The 25,390-nt window shown below is 41.5% G+C and overlaps 1 protein-coding gene across 3 annotated transcripts in view; it reads right to left on the bottom strand.

Annotated features, from left to right (window-relative positions):
* The window catches only part of SMARCAL1 (SWI/SNF related, matrix associated, actin dependent regulator of chromatin, subfamily a like 1), a 37,101-nt gene extending 12,527 nt beyond the window's left edge, over positions 1–24,574 (bottom strand). The window contains exons 1-10 of one of the 3 annotated variants that reach the window (XM_057364789.1): positions 24,491–24,574; positions 22,631–23,579; positions 21,902–21,952; positions 19,074–19,334; positions 17,850–17,900; positions 13,730–13,910; positions 12,526–12,676; positions 10,163–10,321; positions 8,348–8,413; positions 477–617 (exon numbers count right to left, since the gene is read on the bottom strand). In XM_057364789.1, coding sequence (XP_057220772.1) covers positions 477–617; positions 8,348–8,413; positions 10,163–10,321; positions 12,526–12,676; positions 13,730–13,910; positions 17,850–17,900; positions 19,074–19,334; positions 21,902–21,952; positions 22,631–23,498 — 1,929 coding nt within the window. In that variant the 5' untranslated portion in view covers positions 23,499–23,579; positions 24,491–24,574. The other 2 variants (XM_057364791.1, XM_057364790.1) reach the window with 2 other exon arrangements.
* Positions 24,575–25,390: the final 816 nt, after the last annotated feature.

The raw sequence follows: 25,390 nt of genomic DNA, 5'->3' as shown, positions 1-25,390 counted from the left end.
TCTAAAATCCCGAGCAACTAAGTCCTTTATCGAACAGTAACTAAGACTAGAAACTGGATTTTTTTTTGGGTTTGTTTGTTTTTAAATCAACTAGCCCAAACCTGCAGCTGCTTAAAGGCCCCATAGCTACTCTGCTCCTTCAAAAAACTCAGGGGTGGGACGGCGGGGGGAACGACAAGATCTGATAAGAATAGGTTCCTTTCACCAGTTATGGCCACATTTGTTTGGGGTTTTTCCCCCCAAGCTTTTTATTTCCATGGCTTTCAAGGCAAGAAGCATTACTGCCTCCRTATCTCAGGCCCATCCCACTGCAGCACCTACATGTCCTCAGTTTAAGAGCTTTAAAAAYGTTACTCTGCAGAGAGACTTTCTCAAAAACAAGAAAGAAGAAGGAAAAAAAGAAAAAGCCTCCACATTTTGAAAGAAATACAGTGCTGTTTGCAGAGTCCCGTTTTGCCACTTTCCCACTGAAATACCTTCTTGGCATCACAGTAGCGCAGCCCAAAGGAGTGGAACTGAGGGAAGAAGGTTGGCTGGACAGCGGCGATCTGAGTGTAGAGCTCTGCAGGCCGGGACATGGCTGGGGTTCCTGAAAGCAGGATCACTCTCTTGGCAGCCTGGAAAAGCCAAGCAGGGCATTGTTATCATACAAAGAAGTCACCCCAGTACTGAAAGAAAATCCCACAACCCCCCATTGAAGTACCCTACATGGAAGAGTGCTTCACCTTCCACAGGTACTTTCAGCCGTCACTGCCTGAACACACCCAAGGACAGTGGTTCAACYTCCTAGGAAACAGGACAAACCACATAGTCCCTTAATATCCATCCACATGCTGTAAGGGAAGGGAATGTCCATTTTTACACCCGAACTTTCTGTATTGGCATTTAACCACTAGGCACATTCATATCCTATGCCTGGCTCAACTTTTCATTTGGCATCAACTATCACAGGAAGATGACACACCCTCTCAGGTAAATCCCCACCTCCAAAATAAATTCTCTCATAATAAACCTGCCACAGCAAGCCACAAGCAGACTGTTTCTCACAAAAGCAGAAGAGATACCAAGAAGGAAGATTTTTTTCTTAYTTTTTAGGGTTTGTTTTTTTTTTTTTAATTATACTAGCAAGGAGCAAAAAATGAAGCTGTCTGAAGAAGGGTCAGAAGAACATCTGACAGCCAACAGTGAGTCTAGGCACAGCTGGCTGGATACTAGAAACATGAGTTAATAAATACAAATCATGTAGGAAGATCGTAAAATGTGGTATAGGGGAGACAGGAAGAAGGCAGAAAACCTGTATCAAAAGTAGGTGCTCCAAATAAATGGGGCAAATAATTACACTATAGACATTAAAGTCTCCAAGATACACTTCTACCTTCATACGTCCYATTACCTAATTCTATTATTAGATAAAAGCTGTGAACTTCTACTGCTGTAAATTCACATACTGTAGTTAAATTAAACCATGCAGGAAATTGCACAGCATGTGTAATGCAGGTTCATTAAAATAACAAAGAGATTGTTGAGTGACATCTGTACCAACAGCTCATTCACATTTAAATGAAAAATAAAATTAAATTCTTTTATCATTTCACTGAGATCAACAAGTCACCCAGATCTATTCAGCTGTTTCATCCACTTATCAACCAAATTTAGTGGAAAAAGAGTTCCGGAAATTAATTTAAAGACTATCAGCTATTTATATATAGGGTGTGATCAAGGTGGGACTTGCCTTCTCCAAAAATCCCTATTAAACAGATCAGAGGGAAATGTGATCACCACCAGGATCAGACAATTCCCGTGAACATTTAAAAAAGCAGGATATTTATTCCACTAAGTAAGAGGAGAGGTCAAACCTTTGAACATGTCAGAAAGTGAGAATTAGTCTGTAGGAAGAGGTGCCTATGCTACTCAAAAGATAAAGGAGTCACAGAGACCAGAGATACCAGATCCCATGAAAAAACAGTGATCAAGCAGAAATTAGGTCAGTTTTAAAAATTAAGGTAACACTAGAGGACAACTGAACAGAACCTAGACAATATATGACACCTTGCAGAAACCTTTGAGGAGTAAACTGACACTACCCTGAGAAATTTGCTGAAACGCAAGACAAGCAAGTCCCACAAGTGCAAGAAACCTCCAAATTAATCTTGTGCCTCCTGGACCAACAGAAGGCAACTGCCAGAAAAACGAAAACATGAAGGTCATGGGATTACAGACATCTCATGTAAAAAAACTCTGGATCAAGCTAAAGCAAGAACAGCACACTCAAAACAGACCAGGGACATAATAATTGCAACATAAACCTAACTGCATTGGAAGGTTTTATGCCGTTCTCAGGGCTCTTCCTCTTCAGAGGGTGTTCCCCAGGAGCTGCACAAGGTGAGGCTGGAACACTAATTCCCCAGTAGTCAAAGCAATTAGTCAGGCTCCTTCCTCAATCCTTAAATAGGTGTCAAAAGAGAGGATGATGAAGTTACAGGTTATTTGAATTCTAAACTCGTCCAGCTGTTGCTCTGCTGTACAAAACTTACTTCTGAACAGACAGGGCATCCAACCACTGCAAACTCTTACCAAGCGCTGTGACATATCTTCTAATTAACCAATTTATGCCAACWGAAAATATAGTAACAAACCCAATAAAAACAAACCCAAACAAACCCAAACAAACAAACAAACAAAACCCCAAAAATCACTAATTCTGGGGCTGTGAAGAACTTCAGAAATTACTTCCAGAAAATTGCATGGAACATAGGTGGTCTAACTCATTATCCCAAAGGTCTCTTTCATTTTTAAAACCTGTGACAGATGGAGCTCAAGAAAGAACAGCAGAAAAAAAAAACCCCTAGCAAGACAAATTTTCAAGTGTTGAAGGCTGACTTAAATTCTCGATGAAAGAAATAGCTTTGATTCCCATTTCTTTTTCTAGTGGCAACTCATTTTGAATAGAAGCCAATAAGGATTTGCTCCTGCAGAGAAGTCTCTGCTGATCACTGCTTAATTCTTGTCTTCCTGCTGAACCTTCTGCGCTGCCARGAGTGAGCACATAGCCTCTTTCTTCAAAGGTCTGTAACAATAATATGGAATACAACCACACAAAATAAGATTGCAGGGGCCAGAAAGGACTTTCTAGCAAAATCAGACCTGTAATCAATTGATACATATTTCCACTCAGAAGAACTTAGCTTCTCAGTTGCATTTAGGCATGAAATCCATGGAGCTGATGGAGACCTGGTCTGCAGTTCTCATTTACTAAGTAGCCTAAGACAAATGTGGCTTTGTAACAYTACACAATACAACAGCAAGAATTAATTCCACAGCTGTGAGAACATTTACAAAAGTCACTTTTGAAAGTCAAAGAATAATTTATGAAATTATGGCACTTACTTTAGAGGTCAAGACCCAGCAACCAACAATTCAAAGGGGAGTAGGAGAAGCAGAGGGGTTATGTGACAAACAAATAATTGAACATGCAAAGAGCCTCATTAACATACAATGACTGTCTCTGTGTTAAATGAATTTCAYAGCATGAGCTCTGCCATATGCTAACAGACTGACATACTTTTTTAATAAGTGTGGCTGGTTCTGGCTGTACAATTACTTGTGTCCCCAGTTTTTGCTTACGGTGTCATTTTGAACTGCTTAGCTTAAGAACAGCTTATCCTGTGAAATGAAAAATCTGAGAGGGGCCATAATAAAATAATCATCTGATGAAATAAAGGATTTGATAAAGGGAAAGAGTTACAGCTGCTTTGAGAAGTCTGTTTCTGCACTTGGGCAAGAGATAGGGCTCTGCATTTCATAAGATGATCCTACAGTAATTATTCMAAAAAATATAAATACCTTTCCCTATTGTTAAGTGACATCTAGACAGACAATGTGTGTCAAACAGCAGTGATAAGCTATGACTGAAGCAAATTAAACTGCCTTCCTATTTCAAGAAGGAAAAGAAATTGGAAGGTAAGAGCAGATCTGAAGATGAAGCCCTGAGGGCCCACAGCTTCTCCAGTTTCAAGATGAAGTTCCTTCTCTCAGCAGGTGACAATAAGGAAAGGTTTATTTATCTAAWCCATACAGATTTGCAACACCTAAAGACAGCTGCTGTTTATTTCCTGACAGAAATGGAAATTTTTGTGTTCCCTCCTCACCTTCTACCTCCAGCATGGACCTGTTTCCCTCCATTATTTTTAAGTTGCACTATGGCAACRAGCACAAAAGGTTTAGATTCCAGCCACACAATGTATTTGGACTCCCATAATAAAACCACAGACCTTTAACCCTGCAAATATCAGAATGTGCATCACACTATTAACTGGAACAGCAGCTCAATGGGAACAATCAATTTAATAATATTACCCATATGTTGGGTAAAGCTTACARAGAGCACAAAGAGTATAAGAACATTTAATGTCACTGGAATTTTTTATTAGATAGTTCCCTTTTATTTCTCAGTTTTCAATGMGATTCTTCACTACTTATTGTCATGCTTCAAAAAAACTAGACCATTTTCYATTGGGACCTTCTCTAGTTTCCATTCCATGCAGTACTCCATGCAATTACAGAAGAATAAAAGACGATGCAACACCTTGGCTGGTCAAGGGCTGGGATCTCGTCAAGAGCTCCCACYACAGATAAGTGAAAAACTTGTTTTGTTTGTTTCTTCTCACTCTGTATCCCTGAGGCTTTTCTGATTTAAGGATATTGGTAATACCTATACTCCCTCTCCTGTGTTTACATCTCTGAGCCAGTCTAATCTTAGAAGGAAAAAGCAAAATGCTTACAAGAAGTTTAACACTATTGACACTGCCCCTGAGGGAAGCAGATGCAGGGCAGAGGTGAAGGGAACAACCAGTATTGTCAGTATGCCMAGGAGAATTTAGTCCCAACATGAGACTACAGAAAACAGCAAGATGACAAATAGGTCCTATTACCACTTGCCACAGCTTTGAATTAGGAGCAAGGACATGCCAGGCCTAATGAGACCTTTTGGTGACTCAGCAGAAGCCTAACAGTATGAAGCTATTCTCACTTTGATGTGCATGGAAACAAGACACAAAAGACTACTTTGAACACAGCAACTTCCACCCCTCAWATACTGTGAGAGGTGCTGCAGCTGGGGACAAATCTCAGGCAGCTGCCAGCACAGATCTGCCAGTGTCAAAGCTGGCTGACCTTGAAAGCAAGATTTTTACCACAGGACCAAACATGAAAGGACTGTTTTCTACTATAGCTTTCAATGCTTCCTCCTCCACAATTCTGCAGGGATGCACACAGACTGTRCAAACTCTGCCACCTGCTTTCCCGTAGGCAGACCGAGCATTCTCCCCCATGTACAAGTCTGCACACCCACAAGTTTGCACATCCACTGGAACATGAAGAGAGTAAGAAATATGACCTAAACATCTTGCTGCTCTATTTCACTCTATCTTATTGTTCATGCAATCGTAAGTTACTCTCAAAGTTCTGCCCACTAACAGTACAATTGGCATAACATGTCTATATATTTAAACTAATGACAACCTGGGGCAAGCCACGAGGCAGTGAGCACAGCCACTGAATACATCCAGCCATTACAGAAGTTCCTTGTCTGTCTCAARTAAAACTCTTCTAAATCTCTGTCAGGGTAGCAGCTAACTATGTCAGAAAAGACACTGAGTACTGCACGTACAAAATCTGCAGCTTTTGTTAATATTAAAAAAAAAAAAAAGGCTAAAAATTCCCAACTGACAAACTTAGGTGACATGTTTAATACATGGTTTTGCTTGACAATTCMATGCCATGCTTGCTCTGCAATATACACAAGAGAGAAGGAAAAGATGACTTATTACTGAGTGGTCAAAAACACCACTTCATTTAGAAAACCGGTCAGTCTCAAATATTAAAACTGAAACAAGGCTTTAAATGCAGTAACCTTGAGCTACAGAYTTCAGAGGTAGGGATTCAGTCGGGGTGTCTAGCAAGACAAATGAGAAATTAATATCCAAGGTAAGTCATCTTTATTATCAATGTACTGATTTAATCTGATTTTTGTGCAAATCTTTATGAACACTTGCAACAACTTACATATTTTATAATTCAGATAGAGAAATCACAAGAGCAAATTCTATAAAATTAATTATATCAAAAAGAATTAATTAATTAGGAATGGAACTGATAGCAACATTTCTGTCTCCAAAACATTTTACCTTAGATCTGACCAGTACCATTATGAACTCATAAATCTTTGTAGCACATAAGGATCAAGGATGACATTTCTTAAGGTTCTTTTTTTCTGTCCCTAGAAGTCAGTTCAAGCTTTTATACCTTAGGACATTGGGATCCTTATAGAAAATAGAAGCAACTATGGCAATTTCAAACAGTTTAAAGTAGTATAATGCTAACAACAGTTAGAAGTGGAAATGCTTAGAAGACAGACAAACAAGTCATGAGCCAGCTCCAGGGGCCCTGGTTAGAGCACTGACCCCGCTGCACACTGTGACCTTAAGGTAGGGACTGAGGTACTAGAAGGAGTTTACCTATCAAGGACTTGTCTATCAACCAGGGCTGGCATATTTTCTGGTCTCTTCTAAGAGCCCTTCTACTGCTCAAATCCTTTAACATAGAGAAGGCAAGAAAAAGAATATTATCCTCAGCAGCATGTTTAGCCACACCTGTTATTCAGTAATTTCAAGGTATCATGTAAAATAATGAAAATACTCCTAATTTTACCCTAATGGCTACTTAGTATAAATATGACATGGTATAGTTGTTAAATTCAGTATTCAAGTGATGAAAGCTCCTGATATTTTGGCAGTTATTTTGAATATGAAAACATTGGTGTGATGTGCTGTGCCAGTAGTGACCACACCATCACTCACTAGGAGCTGAAAACACAGCTGCCAAAGGGGATAGTTTTAGARCAAAATGCCTATGTGGGAAAGCAAGGAGGGAAGAAAAATGGYTATTAAAGCGAATACTCACTTCAGAAATTTCTGTCAGCAAACAGGCAAACAGAATTTACCTGAACATCTAACACAAAACATCTGGTATTCTATGCTCATTGCAGGTGAGATAATGCATGATATGAACATGAAACTCCTAACGCTTTCAGAAGACTAAAATTTAGTTTCAGAAGCATCAGCTCTCAATTCGTTAAGACCAGTGATGTGACAGCATAAAACTGTAAATTCTCAGTAAGTGCATACAGGCACAATTAACCTCTGCCTAACAGCTACCATCTTTCACTCTCATATCTTGCAGCCTGCAAGTAGTTTTGACAAGTTGATTCTTACAAAGCTTCAAGTAGCAAATGATGAGGCTGCTTTTTGAGCATTTTGCAATGAGGCAAATCTGTTATTTTCCATGATTTTCAGACATACACCCTAATTATTGTGTTTCAAACTGCTCATAGAATTTGACCTCCTACTTCGTTTCTAAACATTAAAAGCCTGAAGTGATTTGAAAATCAAAAGAAGACACGAGTCAGGCCTTTAAGGAGAACAACCAAGTTATTCAAGGACAACCACCTTCAGCTTGCCATTAAGAGTCTTGCATATAGAGGTTGGTTGCTATAAAGCCATCACAGATCAAATCCTCTCTTTATACACATTAACTGATGAACTGCTGAAGAGGAACTGCATTTACCTTCTTCTAATGTACAGACCCTGCAGTGTTTAGAAACTACTCATTTTAATTTGCACCTATTAGAGGCTACCAGGGAGAGTACGGTTCCATGAYCCCAGGACAACAGGCAAACACTGGAATTTACATTTCTCCTGGTAGCTCATATTTGATGACTACTGCCTCTCTTCTTGTCTTGCTAACCTCACATTCTGCCATTTTCTAGTAGTTCTGTACATGTAATCAGCAAGAATGCCCCTAAACCCCAGCCACACAAATACACTGGAAGCCTGYAGTAACAGTCCTGTTACCATTTAGCCCTAAACCAACACCAGGGAARGGCCCCAGGCAAACATCATTCTAAAGATTTGTGTGCTGAGAAGTAACTGATAACGACTATTTTTATTTAACAAGCATTCTGACACCACTATATTCTTTCTASTCTCCCAGAATACATTCAGGAAGTTCTGACATTCCCTTTTTCCTGCCACCACCAAACTCGTCAGTGACAGTACTACAATTATAGCAAGGGAGCTTCTGAAGTGGTTTTGTTAGGTTTTGCCATATAATATTTGTATGGAAACAAGTGGTAARGCCAAATTTTGCTCCTGGATCTGCACTATTACCTGGATTTCCCCCTGTACAACAAAAGAATTCAGTTGCTGGCTCCCAAACCAGGAAAGTGGAGCAACACTGCCCCAGGAGTGTGACACGAGCAGTTAAGAGGTTTGGCATCCAGCATACACACCTTGAGTAGAGGCAGGGCAGCTTGGCATCGTGCAGTTTTTGTGTTCTTCAGGAAATGGGATTCATCCTGGAACGAAACAAGCACAAAAGCGAAGTCAGTTCAGATCCATAATCCAAATGCAGGTTACAGAACAAATTCCCAGTATTCTCAGCTATCTAATACTACAAGCCTTTCATCTCAGAGGATATTTCAGGCACTGGGACAGTCATATCAAATTCTAAACAAAAAGACAGGATGAAGAGWAGCAGGCTTCCTGCATTCAAACCTGCAGCTGCAAGCAAATGGAACAAAAATCAAACCTTGCAGGCATGAATCATAAATGAACACCACAAAAAACCTGAGCAGAGGGAGMTGGAGAGGCAAAGAGAAAGATAAATATTACTTTCATAACTGATACTTATTTGTCCCTATGTATCTTTTAAATGCAGCAAACATAGCAGGCCTATCGAGTGCCAGTTCCCTTAATAAGGGGTTAATGCAAATGATAAGGAAAAAAGAAATCTAATTAAGATCCAACTGTTCTGCTGATAGGGCTCACCAGGTGGGTAATAGTCTCCTACTTCAGACATCACCCTCAAATGGGCTTAACTTCTACTGCAGTAGTAAGGCAGAACTTAAGACTCAAAAAGCTATCAGCATCCTCCAAGGGCATATTCTCATCTTTCCACGGGTGTAGAAACAAGCATGCAAAGACAGTACAACTGCTTAGCCTCTCAGGCACAGCCTTCTCCCTCCCAAATAACAAACAAACTACATTAATTTTCCCAGCAACCAAAAAATAAGATTTGAAGAAAAAGCAGAAAAAGTCAGCACTCAGTAGGACTACTCTCATCTGTAAAAACCTACACAGGGTCCAAATTTGAACATATAAACACACAGAAAGAATATTGCCAGTTCAGGGCTGGTTAAAAGTTCCAAGGCAATAGCCTCGAGCCTACAAAAGTAATAATCTGCATTTCCACCTTCACAGAATGTTTTGTCAGAGAGTGTGTAGGAGAAAAAACATAAAAATAAAAAAGATCAGTTCTCCCATGACTAGTTTGGTCTCCAAAGAACTCCATCTATTACCACATTCCCATCTAATGCTGAGAAACAACAAGATTATTATGTTCCAATTGTCATGATCTTTGGATAGGTGTGTATGCGTGCTGAAAACATCAAACATTCATAGTAAGCTACACAGACACTTTTGCTCTCTATTGATCCAAGCTGGATTTGAAACACTAGATGTTTTGAATTTTTCGTAACTGAAATCCAGAAAAATGCCATTTACTGTGGCTCTGTAAAAAGATAAAAACTGGAATTTGAAGTAATTTACAGTGAAATGATACAAGTGATCAAAGAAAGCTTAATGCAGATTGTCAGTGGAACACAARCTAAGGGAGATTTTTTTGATGCTTTACCCACATACTTGATGTTGAAAGGTTATCTGGTCTACTGGATAAACAATAACACCACCCTGAAGTCCAAGACTTAAGAAGATATAAGTCCAAGACGATTGTATTGACACACTACATTTAACATCTTTCTCYCCAGCAGAGGATATGACCAAGCACAGTAAAATCACACAGGCACCATAACCAGCAAAAGTGAAAACACAGCCTTAGGAATCAGAAAGGAATTAAACTCTACTAGTTATTTCAAAAAGTTTCAGATAAACCTCATGCTTGCACTCATGAAGACAGCAGTGATCACAGCCACAATTACGAGATACTTTCAGTCCCAAATAAGGCCCATTTCACATTTCCTTGCTGTACAAAGGCTACCCCACTTGCAGCATACAATTAGCTTGAAAAATTTTCATATACCACTTACAACAATAACTACTTGGAATGTGCTCTGAAGTTGCTTGTCCATCCTGCTGAGGAGATCAAAACTGATGATGTTGATCAAACTTCCTTTTAGGTTGTCTTTGCTGCTCACTATGACATTGGTGCTGTCTGGACTCAAGGATGGAAGCCATCTGTGAAATGCCTGGAGGAAGAGGAAAGAAATTAATTGCATTCTGGTGCTTCTTTGTCAAGATCCCAAAGCACTCCAGAGAATATCCCCATGAATACTTAGAACATGGAGCCACGCCATCCACCATTAGACATTACCTGGGAGCACAGTAAGGGTAAGCAGCCTTTCCATGGCAACCACCCTGGTAATAGSAACATCAAGAACAGAACTCAGGCTATAAGGCAAAAACTACTWTACACAGCAAGGGATGCTCAAATCCCAGCAAAACCCCAATAAAACAAACAAAAAAAAATCTGATGTGTAGCAGAAATGTGCATAACTTGCTCACAAAGTCACCTGCTATGCTCAGAGCCAGAGAATGCGGTGACCACTACTTACAGGGAAATTTAGTTTTCTCACTCAACAGGAAACCTAAGGCTGTGAAACAGACTTCTGAGCAGTAAACATCTATCACTATAGCAATGTTTACTCCACAGTGAGGGTGAAGCACAACTCACCCAGATCAACAAAACTCATCCACTACCTCCTCTTCTTAAAAAGTCCACCGAAAAAAACCCCMAAAACAAAAAAATACAAAATAAAACAATCAAGCTGACAACACACCAGCTGCTCTATGACAGCAGCTGAAATACATGTGGTAATAGTCATTCAATCAACCTTTTGAAATGCTCCACACACCAGAGCAAGATATCCTCCCCCAAACCCATCTGTTAAGCCAGACCACCCACTATTTCCCTCCTAATTCTGTCCCCAGTGACACCAAGCTCTCTGCAACATTTGGGTTCTGCTGATGTTCCTCTGCAGAAAACTGGCTSGGCCCATCAGGATCTGGTCCCTACAGAGATGTAACCAGAGGGTGACAAGAAATGGCATCTCTGTCTCCAGGAGCTTTGCCTATTGAAATCCYCCAACCATCATCCTTCCTGTCCACTGTTCAGCAACCTCATGCAGCAGCCAGAGGAGTTAAATCTGAGCTTCTCACATTTTTCACTATGTGAGAAAGTAATAATTAACTATCCTTCACCACTTCACCATCATCTCCCACAAGAGCCTTCTGAGCAGGTGGGAGCAGGGGAAGGGAGAAATCAAGCGCTTAAAAAAACAAAACAAACAAACAAACAAACAAGCACCCCCCCAAAAAAAAACCAAAACAAAAMCAAAAAAAGCCTCATCTTTCTTAAATCTCTTGAAGCAGAACATAAAAGTTTAGTTGCAGTTGCCCAATACTTGAGGAAACCTAGTCCCAAATTGTTTCCTGGTAGATATACCACAGAAGCAATGGATTCAGGTTAGGTGTTGTCCCCAAGGCCTCAAGATTTCAAGTATGATGAGCACCATTCCCTTCTTCAGTAAACAATTTTCTTTTCACTCTGCATTTTGTTGCAGTATTGGATATTAAAACTCACACCAAGATGGTCTAACAATCTGGTTACAGCACAAAACCAGCAAATCCCAATCAATACTTTCCTTATCAATGCAATATTCCTGGAAAAGCTGAACTCTCACCTCCTCCTTCTCTGGAAGGAATTTACTGACCTAAAACCTCTGGCTCACCTTTTGCTCCCACCATGAACATCTGGCTAGTCTATAGCAACCCAGGAGCCTCAGTGTACAAACTATGGCAGTGATTTATTTCAAGATACATTTCTCAATCATACAAGCTTTCTTGGGCTTTGATGAGTATTAATAAAGGACTCAGAGGAGTCAGCAGCATACACCAGACACGCCAAAAGACATATTATGACAGACATTTAATGATGATGATAATGGGGCCTTTTGAACAGAGTGGAGAATCCCAGAATCTGGGCCTCTGTTCCAGCCAAGGAACTGGCAAATACTGCTATGATGGGCTCGAATACAAGTCAATTGCTTGAATGCAACTATTATCTTTGACACTGACGAGTAAAATGCCCTCGTGGAGCCAAATGACTTGCAGGAACAAAGTTAACAGAGGGTCAGAGGAGATACTTTGTCTAGTTCTCCCTCTTCCCAACAGAGCAGTTGGACCACAAAAAGAAAATCAACCGATAAAAATAAAACTGGCATACATACAGTCAATGCCAAGCAATTTCCCACTCTCAAGTTTCTAAATCACTACAGTTTTTTGTTTCTTTGCCTTAATTCATTTAGAAGTTTAACTTTTGCAAAGCACAGTACAGTCTAACCATCACACAGGCTCTTTACTGACAATGTGCACATGCCCAAGCTCACAGTACCTCTGCCCACGTAAACCTCACGGAAGAAGGAGAGACCACCAGCAAGGGCCATTCCTGCTGGTAATAGGCAGCAATGCAGATGGCCTGGATGGTCTTGCCCAGACCCATGTCATCCGCAAGGAGCAAACGTCCCTTTCTGAAAATTGCAAAACTGGGGAAAACAGAGAGGGAAAGAAGAGTCAAGAAATGGGTTACGAGCTGGCAATCAGGCTGAGCACAAGTTATAACCAAGCCTCTAACCAGGATCACCTGGAAGTGATCTGGGTTCTCTAACCAGGATCACCTGGAAGTGATCTGGGTTCTCTAACCAGGATCACCTGGAAGTCATCTGGGTTCTCTAACCAGGATCACCTGGAAGTGATCTGGGTTTTTCAGTAAACCTGGATCTTCTTCCTTAGTCTACATGAAAGTGAGCAACTCTCACAAATCTCTCAAAGCTTGGAAGCTCCTGAACAGAGTGGTTCAGCCCAGTCCTTAGAGACTTTGATTTCATATGAGAAATAGTCTCAAGACCTTAAAATTATTTAAAGCACATTCTTTCCATGATATTACTCACATGGTGTTCCAGAGTTCATTCTGGCTGAGCTAAAATATTATTACTAATAGCAATAGYAACTAAGACCCTTAAGTACAGACTGTCCTGGACTGTATCTTGAAATCAACAACTAATGATCATATATGATGACAGGGGCATTTAAATTTTTATCTGTATATATAATCATAATTTTGAATCTTTTGGGGCCAGGGTCCCATTTCCTCATCCCTTCCCAAGTATGTTTAATATTGGGAAAAAACAAAAACAACAAAAACAACAAAAAACAACAACAGAGATGCACTCGGAAAAAGAACAATGACCTTACAAAAACAAAAAATCATATGACAATTATGTACATATTGAATCACAAGAGGGAAATCAGAGATGTATTCTTTGAACAATTTTTTAGACCAGCAAAATGCTACTTGCCACCTGACTCATGATGAATTCTACTAGAAATAAAACATACATGTCACTCAAAAGATCCACAAAAAAAATTCCAAACAAACCATACTACACCAAACAATCAAAAGCCTAGAGTACCAGAATATAACAGACCCTAGAGAAATGCAGAGCCCYCCACGGAGGAGAAGGCAACCTAGGCACCAATATAAATTACACAATTCTAGACAAGGACTAGCTCTTAACACCATGCAAAAAASCACATACTTCACACCTTCCCGCTGAAAGGGCATGAGGCTCGTCACAATTTTGGAGTCCACTGCTGAAAGGTCAGCATCGGGAATGTCTGTCTGTGATGGAGATCTCTGCAGTCGAGCAGCGAAAGTCTTAATTACTGCTTCGGGCAGCGGCTCCACTTCTACAGACACGAGGTTCAGTAACACTTCCACTGCAAAGAACAAAGCAGTTTATTATCTGAAAGGACAACATACACACAACTTCCACAATGGATGTCAGGACACAACCCTCAGACTCATCAGCAAAATCAGTTCCTATCCTGAAACAGCTCACAGAAATCAAGGCATCATGCACAGGTGTTAGCCTGCCTCTTCCCTAAAGTCTATTTCAGAACCCCATGATGAATCACATCTCCTCCCCTCATATTTAGACTTGTTTACAAAAAAGCTGAAACTCCAATGCCATCATTCAGAGATGATTGCTACTAATACAGCTGGAGCTGGATTATTCATGCTGAGGGCAGCTTAGGGCACACTTTACTCAGAAAGGAAAGTACGGATTTGAACAAAAGAGCTTCTGAAGTCTAGAACGCAGGGGCATCTTCATTTTCACCTTGAGATTCTTAGATACCCTAAGGTTTCCACCATTCCCAAGTCATCAGGAGTGACCCAAGACAGTTACCTAAAGAATATCATTCATCTTCAATTTTGTAAASTCTCTTATCCTCACATTACCCTAAATTCTCACAGTTGGGTTCTCACTTTACCACCCTTGTTTACTGTGTCTGGATAAGAAAAAAGGAAGTGCCTCAAGACTCACAGAAACAGCTCTTGTACCACCATCAGCAGCATTCTGACCTTCAGCCATCCCTARGCACCAACAGCACCTCCCTGCTCAGCCAGTGGCCACTGCTGTCTTCTCGACAGAAGCAGCTTGCAGGCCAAGGCAGTCACTTCAGTTCCCCAATACTACTGCTCTTTYACCCATGAAGTCTCACAACTTTACCTTCCCAGTCAGACTAAAGGGATCCCCAGCATCCATTATGCCAAGACCTCAGAGCCTTCATCTTTTCAACCCATGCATCATAGCAATCACAGCATCTAGCCAACTCTCCTCCTGGACAACCTTATTTTAGTTCCCTCCAGCCTATTATCCTATCCCTCCAAAAATAAAAGTACTACTTTTTAATCCAACAGTTAATTTCTAYAAAAATAAACACCAGCTTAAAACACACGGTGAACTGTGACCAGGAAAACATATTTAGTATTTTGCGACCAGTAGCTATGAAATGAAAGACACCTCTACACTAGGAACACAAATGCAACTGCACAGATTTTCACTGCAGGAAGCAACTTCCTTTTTTATTTAATAGTTGGTTTGTATATGAAGTCCAGAAGACAAAAAAAACCTGCTTGGAAAAACAACTGAAATAATAACTCACTATACCAGCAGTAAATGCACCAGAATTCAGTTAGGTATTTTTGTTTCAGTTATCTCCAAGAGGAAAGCAGCAGGATGGACCCCTGCCATATAAAGGGGGAAACCGATTCCAAGAAATATGCATATGAAAAGATTTCCATTTGTGGTTGGGCAATGACCAAACTTTTTAAACTCTCCAGTTTAATTTATACTTCTTCAATAGCAGGAACTCTTTCCACCCGAAGAAAAGCACAAGCTTGTTATTACACTCACAGACCGAGCTGTGTGTTACCATAATTGCTACAATTTGCTCACTGATAATTCTGTTGCTATTGTTCTGTACATGAGCTGGGAGAGTGATTAAGATATATCTGCCACCAGCATGATTCATCCAACAGACAGTTTTTAGTGAAGTGACCTTTATATAAAGATGACTGAGCAACTAGGCAAAGAGACATTAACCTCCACAAACAGTTCCCAGCTAACAGATCTCTCTACTGGAAATGGCAACCAGCCTTTCTAAATACTCTTTTTTTTTTTTTTTTATTTCAATGTAGGCAAATGAACAGGCAACAAAGCAAATGCTGTTCCTCTAAAACGGCACGTGCTAGAATCCTCAAATGCCCTCACAAATTACACTCGGCAAGATTCATGGAATTTTTTTTTTCTTTCTTCAAATCTGTGGGATTCTGAATACCTCACGTAATGCATACAACTGCCAGTCAGCCTAYGGCAGACTGGGAGGTGATGTGTCTGCTCAGGCTGCCTGGCACATGCCRCAAGATCAGGCCCTTTGCATGAAAAAAAGGCCTTTTGACCAAATCATGAGCAATCATCAGCTCTCACGAAATCGGAGCCAGTCAACATCCCAACCCTGCAGTTTCATAACAGTCTTCTCCAAGACACATTCTTGAACAAGACACGGCATTCCTACACAGCCCCACCAATGGCTTTCTGCCCTATAACTGCTACTAATGTTACTAAGACATGCATCATAGAAGCATTCACATACTCAATTATTAAACACACTCTGGTATCCTATGGAAGCAGAAGCCCATGCTGTAGAAGAACAACTCCAAGCAACAGCATTTCAGCTCTGAAACACTCCCACTTCCTAAGGATGTGCACAGAGCACCTTGCTTATTATACTTCTGAAGCTTACCCCAACCAAATTTCACAGCCACAAACCTTCACATGAGCACCAAGGCAAACACAGCACGCTGACTGGGATGATGAATAATAATACGTAGGAATTGTGTAATGCTATTCATCTCAAAGCACTGTATAAACTTAAATAAACGTAAAAACCTAGGAAGCAGATGTGCTAGAAGGATGCTGTGGAGTCTGGATTATTCTGCAAAGTTGCATCTGAAAAAACAAACCAAACCTGCACCAAAACAGAGTTCTACATTTCAGTGCAGCAAGTCAGTTTCAGCAGCATTACACAAATGAATAAAGGCAAAAGGCAAYGGACAGAAACTGATGCACAGGAAGTTCCACCTGAAYATGAGGAAGAACTTCATTTCTGTGCAGTGATTGAGCACTGGAACAGGTTGCTGTCACATTCAAGAACTTGAATATCTGGACACACTTGACTGGACACACTCCTGTGCCATGTGCTCTGGGATAATCCTGCTGGAGCAGGGAGGTTGGACCACATGACCCACTGTGGTTCTTTTCTACCTGACACAATCTGTGATTCAATCCACTGACCAGCTTCTACCAAGAAATAAGCACTGTAGCAACACTATGTGCATAGATTCCACTTGCAAGCAAAAATATGATGCTCTCTTAGATAAAATTTTGTTGCTAAACTTTCTTTYAAGCATCCAAACAGCACCAAAACTTTTCAGTGGAGTATGAAATTCAGCTTCAAAAATGCCTCTGCTTCAAGCAGATCTAAATACTTCTGCAAGAGAAACCAGCTCTTCTTGCTTGCCTCAGAATCAACTCATCTGTGGAAGCAACCCCAATTCTAACCTGCCACATACAYTATAAACTTAATAGTTCTGTGCTGCCTGCAAAGCCATTATTATCAGCAGTAACATATGAGGCTGAACAAAAACAGCAAGACAGAACCCAGACTGCAATTGTGGGTTACAGTTTTGAACTGGTTGTTGCAGAGGTCATCATCTACTACTCTGACCTGAAAACCAAAACTTCCTGAAATGTATGAAATGAACCAGCACTACATCAAACATACTACTTAAGGAATTAGAAGCAAAACTACYTGATACAGATTTGTTTTCTAAGTTTGCTGTGGCAGTTTATGAATTGCTATACACACAAAACAGTGCGAAGTTGGCTGGCAGTGAGGGTAAGGGGAACACAGCTAAAAKGAGTCAGTTTGACAGAATTTCTGTAAGGCCAAGTAGGCTTGGCAGACACCACATCAATCTCTTCAAATTTGGCAAGTGGGAAGAAAGGAATCCATTCTCCTGCAACGCCATAGGTCAAGTAAAGATGCTTTAGATTATAAGCTTTGTGATAGATCAATGCTCTAATAAATAGTATAGAAATTCAGTACAGAATTTGAGAAAGGGCCCCTAAAGTACTGTCATGAATAGCACACATTAACAAAGTTTTGAGTCTGGRCAAACAGTGTAAATGTCTGACAAAACAGGAAGACACTGGTCTGATAGTTCCTTAGCAACTTGTCTTTCCAGAGTTAAAAATAAAGAAGAAATGGAGTTAGAATTAATTTGCCCCCTAAAGAWATGCAGCTACTCACTTAGTTTGGGATAATCCTCCAGCAGGAAATTCCACTTTCTGGTATTCATATCTGCAATAGTTACAACAAACACTGTCACAAGTCTCTTTAAAAAAAGACTGAATTCTCTGTCCATAAGAASATGTCTATCCACCCATATCCTCTGCATTTCAGAACAGCTTTAAAAGAATTGTTAACTTGATCAAAATCAGTTTTCCTCTGTTTGTTGTCATGTTAAGGAAACAGTATGGAGAAGATTTAAAAGTATGAGCACACATSTAGAAATGGTAGTATCACCAGAGCAAGTCAAGATCAGCTCTCCTAATGAGCCCATCTGCTCAAGGATTTTGGCAACCACTTCACTGCAAGGAGGGATTAAGAATGTCTGCAGAGGTTTCTTTTTGAGAACCAACAAACTCTGACTTGAGTCAGTAAAACAATCACTTCCAGTTGTGCCTCTTTATCCTATAGTCRAAGTGCTCAGGAGGGTACAGGAAGAAATTTGCCAATTCATCAATATCCAAAATGTAACATCAATGCCAGACCTATCTGGCAGGTTTATCCCTGGGTAGCACCTGTGTRCAACATCCAGGGAAGAGTGAATTCAGAGTCAGGTGAAGACACAATGAGCCACATGGAGCCCTGCCCAAAGAACTAGAGCTCCAGAATTTCTTCTCCATGCTGTCACCTTCTGTGACACTGTGCATGTCACCTCATCACTCCGTGTCTCATTTTCCAAATTAAAAGCAGACAAAAAACTGTATTTCCCATTAAYATCTGAATGCCAACATAAAAAGTGCTCTACAATTACACCTGCCTTGAAAACATTGGTAAAACTCCTGCTAAATTGAATCTGCTCAGGCAGTTGCAGCCCTTATACACCACAGTAAAGCAGGAGAAGTAAGAGAATGTCCAGCTGCATTTGATAATAAAGACAAGAACTTTGCATGGTCTCCATAATGCTGGCAAATTATCAGCACATCCAACCTCAACAGTAAATGTAATCATGCTGAGATCTGAAATATCACCTTGGCTAACAGGYCCAGAAGAGGACATGTTCTGCCTTGGGATAAATCACTGGATATGGATACAACCCTAAACCAGAACCACATGAGCTTTTAAAATCTTCACCAATGCACATTCTCTTAYGCCCTTTCAGAAGATGTAATACCACAACCTCTCTTCTCTGAAGCGAAAGTAGCCTCAACAAGGTCATTATTAGAAAGCAGACAGCAGGAGACTCACCATAATTTCTGGAATCAACCTGTTTGAACACTCCAATCACTTCTGCAGAATACCCAATATCGACCTCAAATCGCAAGTGAGAGACAAGCACGCACTTCCCTTTGATGAGGGCTGAGGGSTTCTTCCAGGTCTTACACATCTTCAAGAGGGATTTCACATCAACCCCACTGCCAACAAAATGAGAGCCTGATGCCAAGCAAACTGCATTTTCTCCTTCCAGTGGTGCCAGAATTACTGATGAAAGTTGATTTGCTGCTTCCACTGGGGATAAAAGCATTGAGATAGAGAAAAGAATTAATAGCAAAGAACATACATAAGTTTAAAAGGGATGATGATTCCCTGCTTTCATTCATAAGGACAAAGAATAGAGAGAGCAATGGCCTAGAGGAGCAGGTTGGTGTGATTTTAGAATAGAGAATCCAGCAGGGGCAAAGGGGAACATGTGATAACAAGAGAAAAAGGGCCTGTCCAGCATTGCAACTGCACTAAGCTCCCTCTCTGTCAGCAATCCTAAAATGTGGCTCCCTAGGCCAGGGCAAGCAATCTCCAGAAGCACATKAAGTAGTAAATTGCTCACAGCCACACAGTGCTTTCACTCAGAAAATCATAGGGACAGGGGCATGGTGATTAATAGCATGTGCCTGAAAAGATGGGAAGGTGCTTCTGTAAGCAGCAAAGGAGAAAGATTTAAAAATATCTGCCTTCAGYCTCATATCAACATCTGATAGACAACCCACCTAGGAGGAATGCTGTGAATTCCTCCACAATGCTGGAGGAAGGAACATAGTCCAAATCCCCAAATCTCTTTTGTTACATGTTAAGTTCATTACCCTTTATTCCGTGTCTTACAGCTGACTTGCACTTCCCCCCAGCCATCTGCACACCTGTTTTGCCCATCACCAGCAACCTCCTCTGTCACCAGGGCATGGAGAGAGGAGGGACACAGCATTWTACAGATGTTAGCCTGACAACACAGCTATCCACAGGAATAAACATGCCACTTACCCCTGTGCTTCTCTGTCAGTCTATACCCATGTGTGTCTTTATTATTATCACTGAACTSTGGTGGTTAAGGAATGGAAATAGTATTTCTTTTATTTTCTACAGGACCAAGTAGTAAGCTCGTCCCCAGGACTCTACCTCACAGATACTACAGTAACAGAAAGATCCATGAACATCTCCAGAGTCCATTAGACTCAAGAGCAGGGGACCATTAAGCACACCCTGCCTCCAAGTACTTGTGGAAAGGCAACCTCCCTTCTCTGGGATCTGTTCAGGATAAATCCAGGTGAATCCAGTCCTTTGAGCACTGAGATGCACATCATGACACACTCTGCTTCTTTTTAAGCAGTCCAGAAAACTGATACACAACTAAAAAGTACAAACTTTAAGTTCAATGCCAGTGATGTGAAAATGGAAATTCAKACATTTTCTTCCTAATCAATTAATAAATAAACCATTTGGATTTCATCCAACTTCATTTTAAAGTAAGTGACTTCCTGAATAWATCCAAGCTTTCTACTCGAAATAAAAAGCCTAAGAACACTCAGTGAAAGTATTTTTTAAATTTGAGGAATAGGAAACCACCAATTYAGACCTTCTCCCAATGCATCAAGCATAAGATTTTAGACGCTACTGGTTTAGCATTGTGTAGYTAGATCTCACCTCTACAACTAATACTGAAAGAAATTAGGGTTTACAAAAAGCATGTTTACTTCTTTATTTCGAAATTTTTTCTACACTTGATTGCATATTTAATTTATAGTACAAAGAAAAGAAAGGTGATACAGGATCACATTATTCAGAAGAACTAAATTACAAGTGGGAATTTYAAAAAGAATTGTTTTACACTTTCAAGGCCCTTTAAAGTCAGTTCCCTTTACTCAGGGCATTTTCTCCCAATTTCATTGGCCATTGCTGATCATATATTGTCTTCACATGTTAACAGGAACTTTCCACAGAGCATTCATATATTTGATAGCTTTAATGAAAAATGCCTGATTTCTAAAAAACCATTCTCTTTATTTGAAGTTCCTTGGTGCAGAGACTCTGCTCTCATCTGTATTTGATACACTTCAAGCAAGCCAACAGCATTTAAATTATAAATGTGTGGCAACCCACATGGGAAGCTAAAATACCAGCACTCAACTGTGGTTTTTTAAAGTGCTCAACACAGGCCTAATTCTGTTCCCACTGAAATCAATAGTGATTTATCACTCACTTCAATACAGTGTGCTTTTGAAAAGCTTACCTGAAGTATTTGCCTCTATCATCTCTCAATCTTTCCAGAACAAAATGACAGGAGAGGAAAAAAAAAAGATAAACCCACCCTTGTTATACCAAAAAAAGGCAAATCCATTTTCAGTCTCACTCAAAGCCATGGAGAATTACCATTAATCCTTTTCTGACACACAAAATTAACAGGAAAAGTGTTTAAATAAGAGCWATTTTAAAAAGAAAATAAATGAATGGACCTAGAAATTAAGCATTAGCCACTGGAACATATTCAGTTTTCAAGACAAATTCAAAAGAAGTACCAGCAGTACAGCATATAATTTTCCTATGATCTTGCTGGTTGCTGAAAAAATTCAATGGCAGAGAAAGTGTACCAAATACAGGTACTTACATTACATGAAAAATTAAATTATTTCTAATTAACTACAAAATATCAGAAAAATGTTATGAACTAGGTGACTAAAAGACAGGCATTATCTTTGAGTAGCACCACTTTTATTATGCAAGACTATCAAAGCTAAACAACTTTGGAAAGCAGGGATGGAGGGGGTGTCAAGATTCCTCTTGTGTTTTATCATTCAACATTTACTTACAGACACTGCTGTAATCTTCCATGCTGAAATTCCATTTTTTCATAGCAGGATCTAAAGTAGGGCAAGAGTAATAGGGCAGAATATKAATCATTTGGGACAGAAGAAAAGTGGTGGTGTGAAATGTTTATGTGAGGTAAAAGTATTCAATCTACTCASGCAAACTTTTTGCCATACATCTGAAAAACAGTTACACCCAAGTCYACAGCTACATGACACCAAAAAAAGCCAGGGGGAATATCAACACTAAGACAAGAAGAACTCAACAGCCATTCACAGGGATCAGCCACACATGGGGGAAAACAAAAGTAAAATATAACAAATAAAGGCAGGGGGAAAAGATGGCAGGAAGCAAGCCAAAAGGTGGAGGTAGATTCCACTGCTCTCAGTAACTCAGAAAACGGAATCAGCTCWTAACTCTGAACTACAGTTGAAGTGACCCGTTTTCACATCCCAATTTACAAATAATTTCCTTCACTTCCAAAAGCCTTTGACCAGCTGCTGCCACTAAACTTCTCAGAGCATTGYTCATAAAGCAAGACTTCTAAATCCAAGCTCAAGCTATTTATGCAGAGAATTTCTATCCAATTTAATCTTTAATCCCCCATTAATATCACATATTCCATTCCAGCAATAGGTACACTGGTAAGAGCAAGTAGCAACTACAATAGCAGCAGAYGCTGAAACTTCAATCCAATGTAAAATAGACAATGGCAAACAAATAATTCTTACCATAGGCTTTGCTTGGTACTTTCTTAAACACAGCAATAAGTTCAGCATTATACCCTATTTCCACCTGGAATCTGTCTTCTCCATATTTTACACATTTTCCTTTTGTAACATTATTTGCTTTCTTATGAGAGGCAGCTTCAAAGGCAGAACCCACATCAGCAGAACTGGTCATCTTCTGCATCCTACCACTGGCCTGAGAGACAAAACCTCCCCCTGTTCTTTCTGTTGGTCTGTTCATGTTTATCAGCATTTCTGAATCACTCAGGGCAGTGCTGCTTGGCGGTGGAACATATTTTATGGAAGACTTGTTYTGAGTTTGTAAACCTTTACTACCATCAGGGTGCCCGTTACCAATTAATCTTGGATGAGGTGGTCCTGTGGGGTTTTTGTAGGCTGGATAGCATTTSGGCTGCTGGAATGTTCCAAGATTAATTGAAGTGTGTTGTCCATGTTCCTGATTACCAGCATCGGAATAATGTTTATGGGAATAACTCAGAGAATTTGGGGTTGTTGCAGGGAACTGCTTAAGGCCACTTGCTTGTTCGGAGGCCTCTGAACAACTCTTTTGCTGCTCTCTATGTGAGCCAGCCATCTGGTTTGCTGTGTAATGGTTATAGCCTTTCTGGAGGCAGCTCTCCTTCTCCACAGGATTGTGTGTATTCTGTCGTTGCTGGCTGRTGAACCCGACATGATTGTTTTCTTCCTTCGAGTTTCCCAGATTGCCCAAACTCTGTTCTTTCCCCGAAGGTGCAGCAACGCCCAYGTGCCCAGTTCTCTGGGCTGCCAGCCTCTCTGCTCTCCTAGCCAAAGCCAGCTGGCGGTTCTCTTCAATCCTTCTCTTTTGCTCCTCTGTAAGGCCTGAGGACATCTTCAACAATTCCACCTGTACCAAAACTACATTGGGAATAAATCACAGAGGCACTGCTTGTTTACAGGAATGGAGGCCAGCCTACAAAAAAAAAAAACAAACAAAAACCAAAACCAACTATTATTGTATTGCTAACTTAGTATTATTAGTGATTGAATATTACTGTAAGYGATCGTACACAAATCTGGTAGTACAGCAAAGCTGTCACACAACTGCTGAGCCATTATCAGCAAGTAGATGGTGACAGACACTGATGAGGGTTTGCATGCCAGTCCTGCATATATAAAACATATGGGAAAAGGAGAGAACTCCTMTTCTACTACAGTTCTGAGCACTGTTCTCTGCAAATCCCAGCAGAACTAATAAAACAACAAAGCACGGGGACCCTGCACTGCAGAGCCAGCCCTGCATAGGCATATGACAGTAAAGCAATAAATCTCTGCAGAGACTTTTGTGTAAGTGTGTCCTATTTTGGGTACCTGTWAGCAAAGATGGGATTACGCCCATCTTCCCTGTTCACCTCCGGTTCCTGGGTATCTCACAGGATAAAACCTTCACCAAAGCACATGCTACACTCACCACAGCATGTTCAGCGTAGCGTACTAAACCCCATAGGACAGAGAAAGCTCCTCCTGAGAAAGCTACATTCGCAGGTCACGGACCGTCAGATAGAAGCGAGGACCTGGTTCCCATCACATCTCCCAAGAGATGAGCTCCCAAAAGACAGCCCGTCTCTCTCCATCCGCTCCCTGCCCCATACCCTGCGTACTTCCCGCCTCCTCCATTCCCCACCTCCCTGCGAGCGGTGGGCTTCACCCTCTGCCCCTTCTCTCTCACGTGCCGGGAAGGCTCCCGTCCCAAACTCTACGGAAGTGCCGGCCCGGCCGGGCGCCCTTCCCTTCCCCTCGCCGCCAGCGACCACCCACAGTCCCCGGGGTCCCGGAGGTCAGGCCTKGTTCCCCTCCGCCCCGGAGCCTCCTCTGCCCGCTCACCACCGCTGGGCACGGCCCGGAGCGCCGTGGAGAGACTACAGCTCCCAGCAGGCAGTGCGCGACCGCCCGGCAGCACTGAGCGGGCGGCAACGCGCAGCCCGCCGGGAGATGAAAGCGGCGCGCGCGGGGCGCGCGGGGCCCGCGGGGCGCTGGGGAATGTAGTCTTCCGGCGGCGGCGCCATCTCGGAGGCTGCGGCGTAAAGCGGGGATGGCGGGGCCGCCCTCAGCACCCTCTCGCCCTGTGCGGCTCCGGCCCGGTACGGAATAGCGGGGACTGTTCTCGGCCTCACACAGCGCCGTGTCCCAGCCAGCACCCAGCGCTGTTCGACCGGGGCAGGGCACCCTCGCTGGCTGCTCTGGAGTATGATCTGGCACGCCAATGTGTGTGGTTCGTAAATGGTGACTGGGCGGGGAGTAAACAGTGGAGCCGATGTGTGAGAAAGGGTGGCGACACTAGTTTAGCAGTGAGGAACGAGTGTGCCCCCGAGGGTTAGGAGCAGCAGCTGGCATTGGTGTAAGGCTGTCCTCTGTCACTTTTAATATTGCTGGAGACCACGGAACCACAGAATCCATTAGGTTGGAAAATACCTCTGCAGAAATCATCGAGTCCAACCTGTGACCAAACACCACCAGCCAACCACACCATGGCATTGAATGCCATGTCCAGTCTTAAACACACAGAGGGACAGTGGCTCCCCCACCTCCCTGGGCAGCCCATTCCGATGTCCAATCACCCCTTCTTGTGAAGAAATTCTTCCTGATGTCCAACCTAAACCTCCCCCGGGGCAGCTTGAGGCTGCATCCTCTCATCCTGTCACTGGTTGCCTGGAGAAGAGCCCTGCCTCCACCAGCTAAAATCTCCTTTCCGGTGGTTGTAGAGAGTGATGAGGTCTCCCTTGA

The sequence above is a fragment of the Malurus melanocephalus genome, unplaced genomic scaffold (genome assembly GCF_030028575.1).
Source record: "Malurus melanocephalus ecotype Western Australia unplaced genomic scaffold, MMel_1.1 scaffold_42, whole genome shotgun sequence".
NCBI classification, from domain to species: Eukaryota; Metazoa; Chordata; class Aves; order Passeriformes; family Maluridae; genus Malurus; species Malurus melanocephalus.
This window is presented reverse-complemented; position numbering and strand designations above follow the sequence as displayed.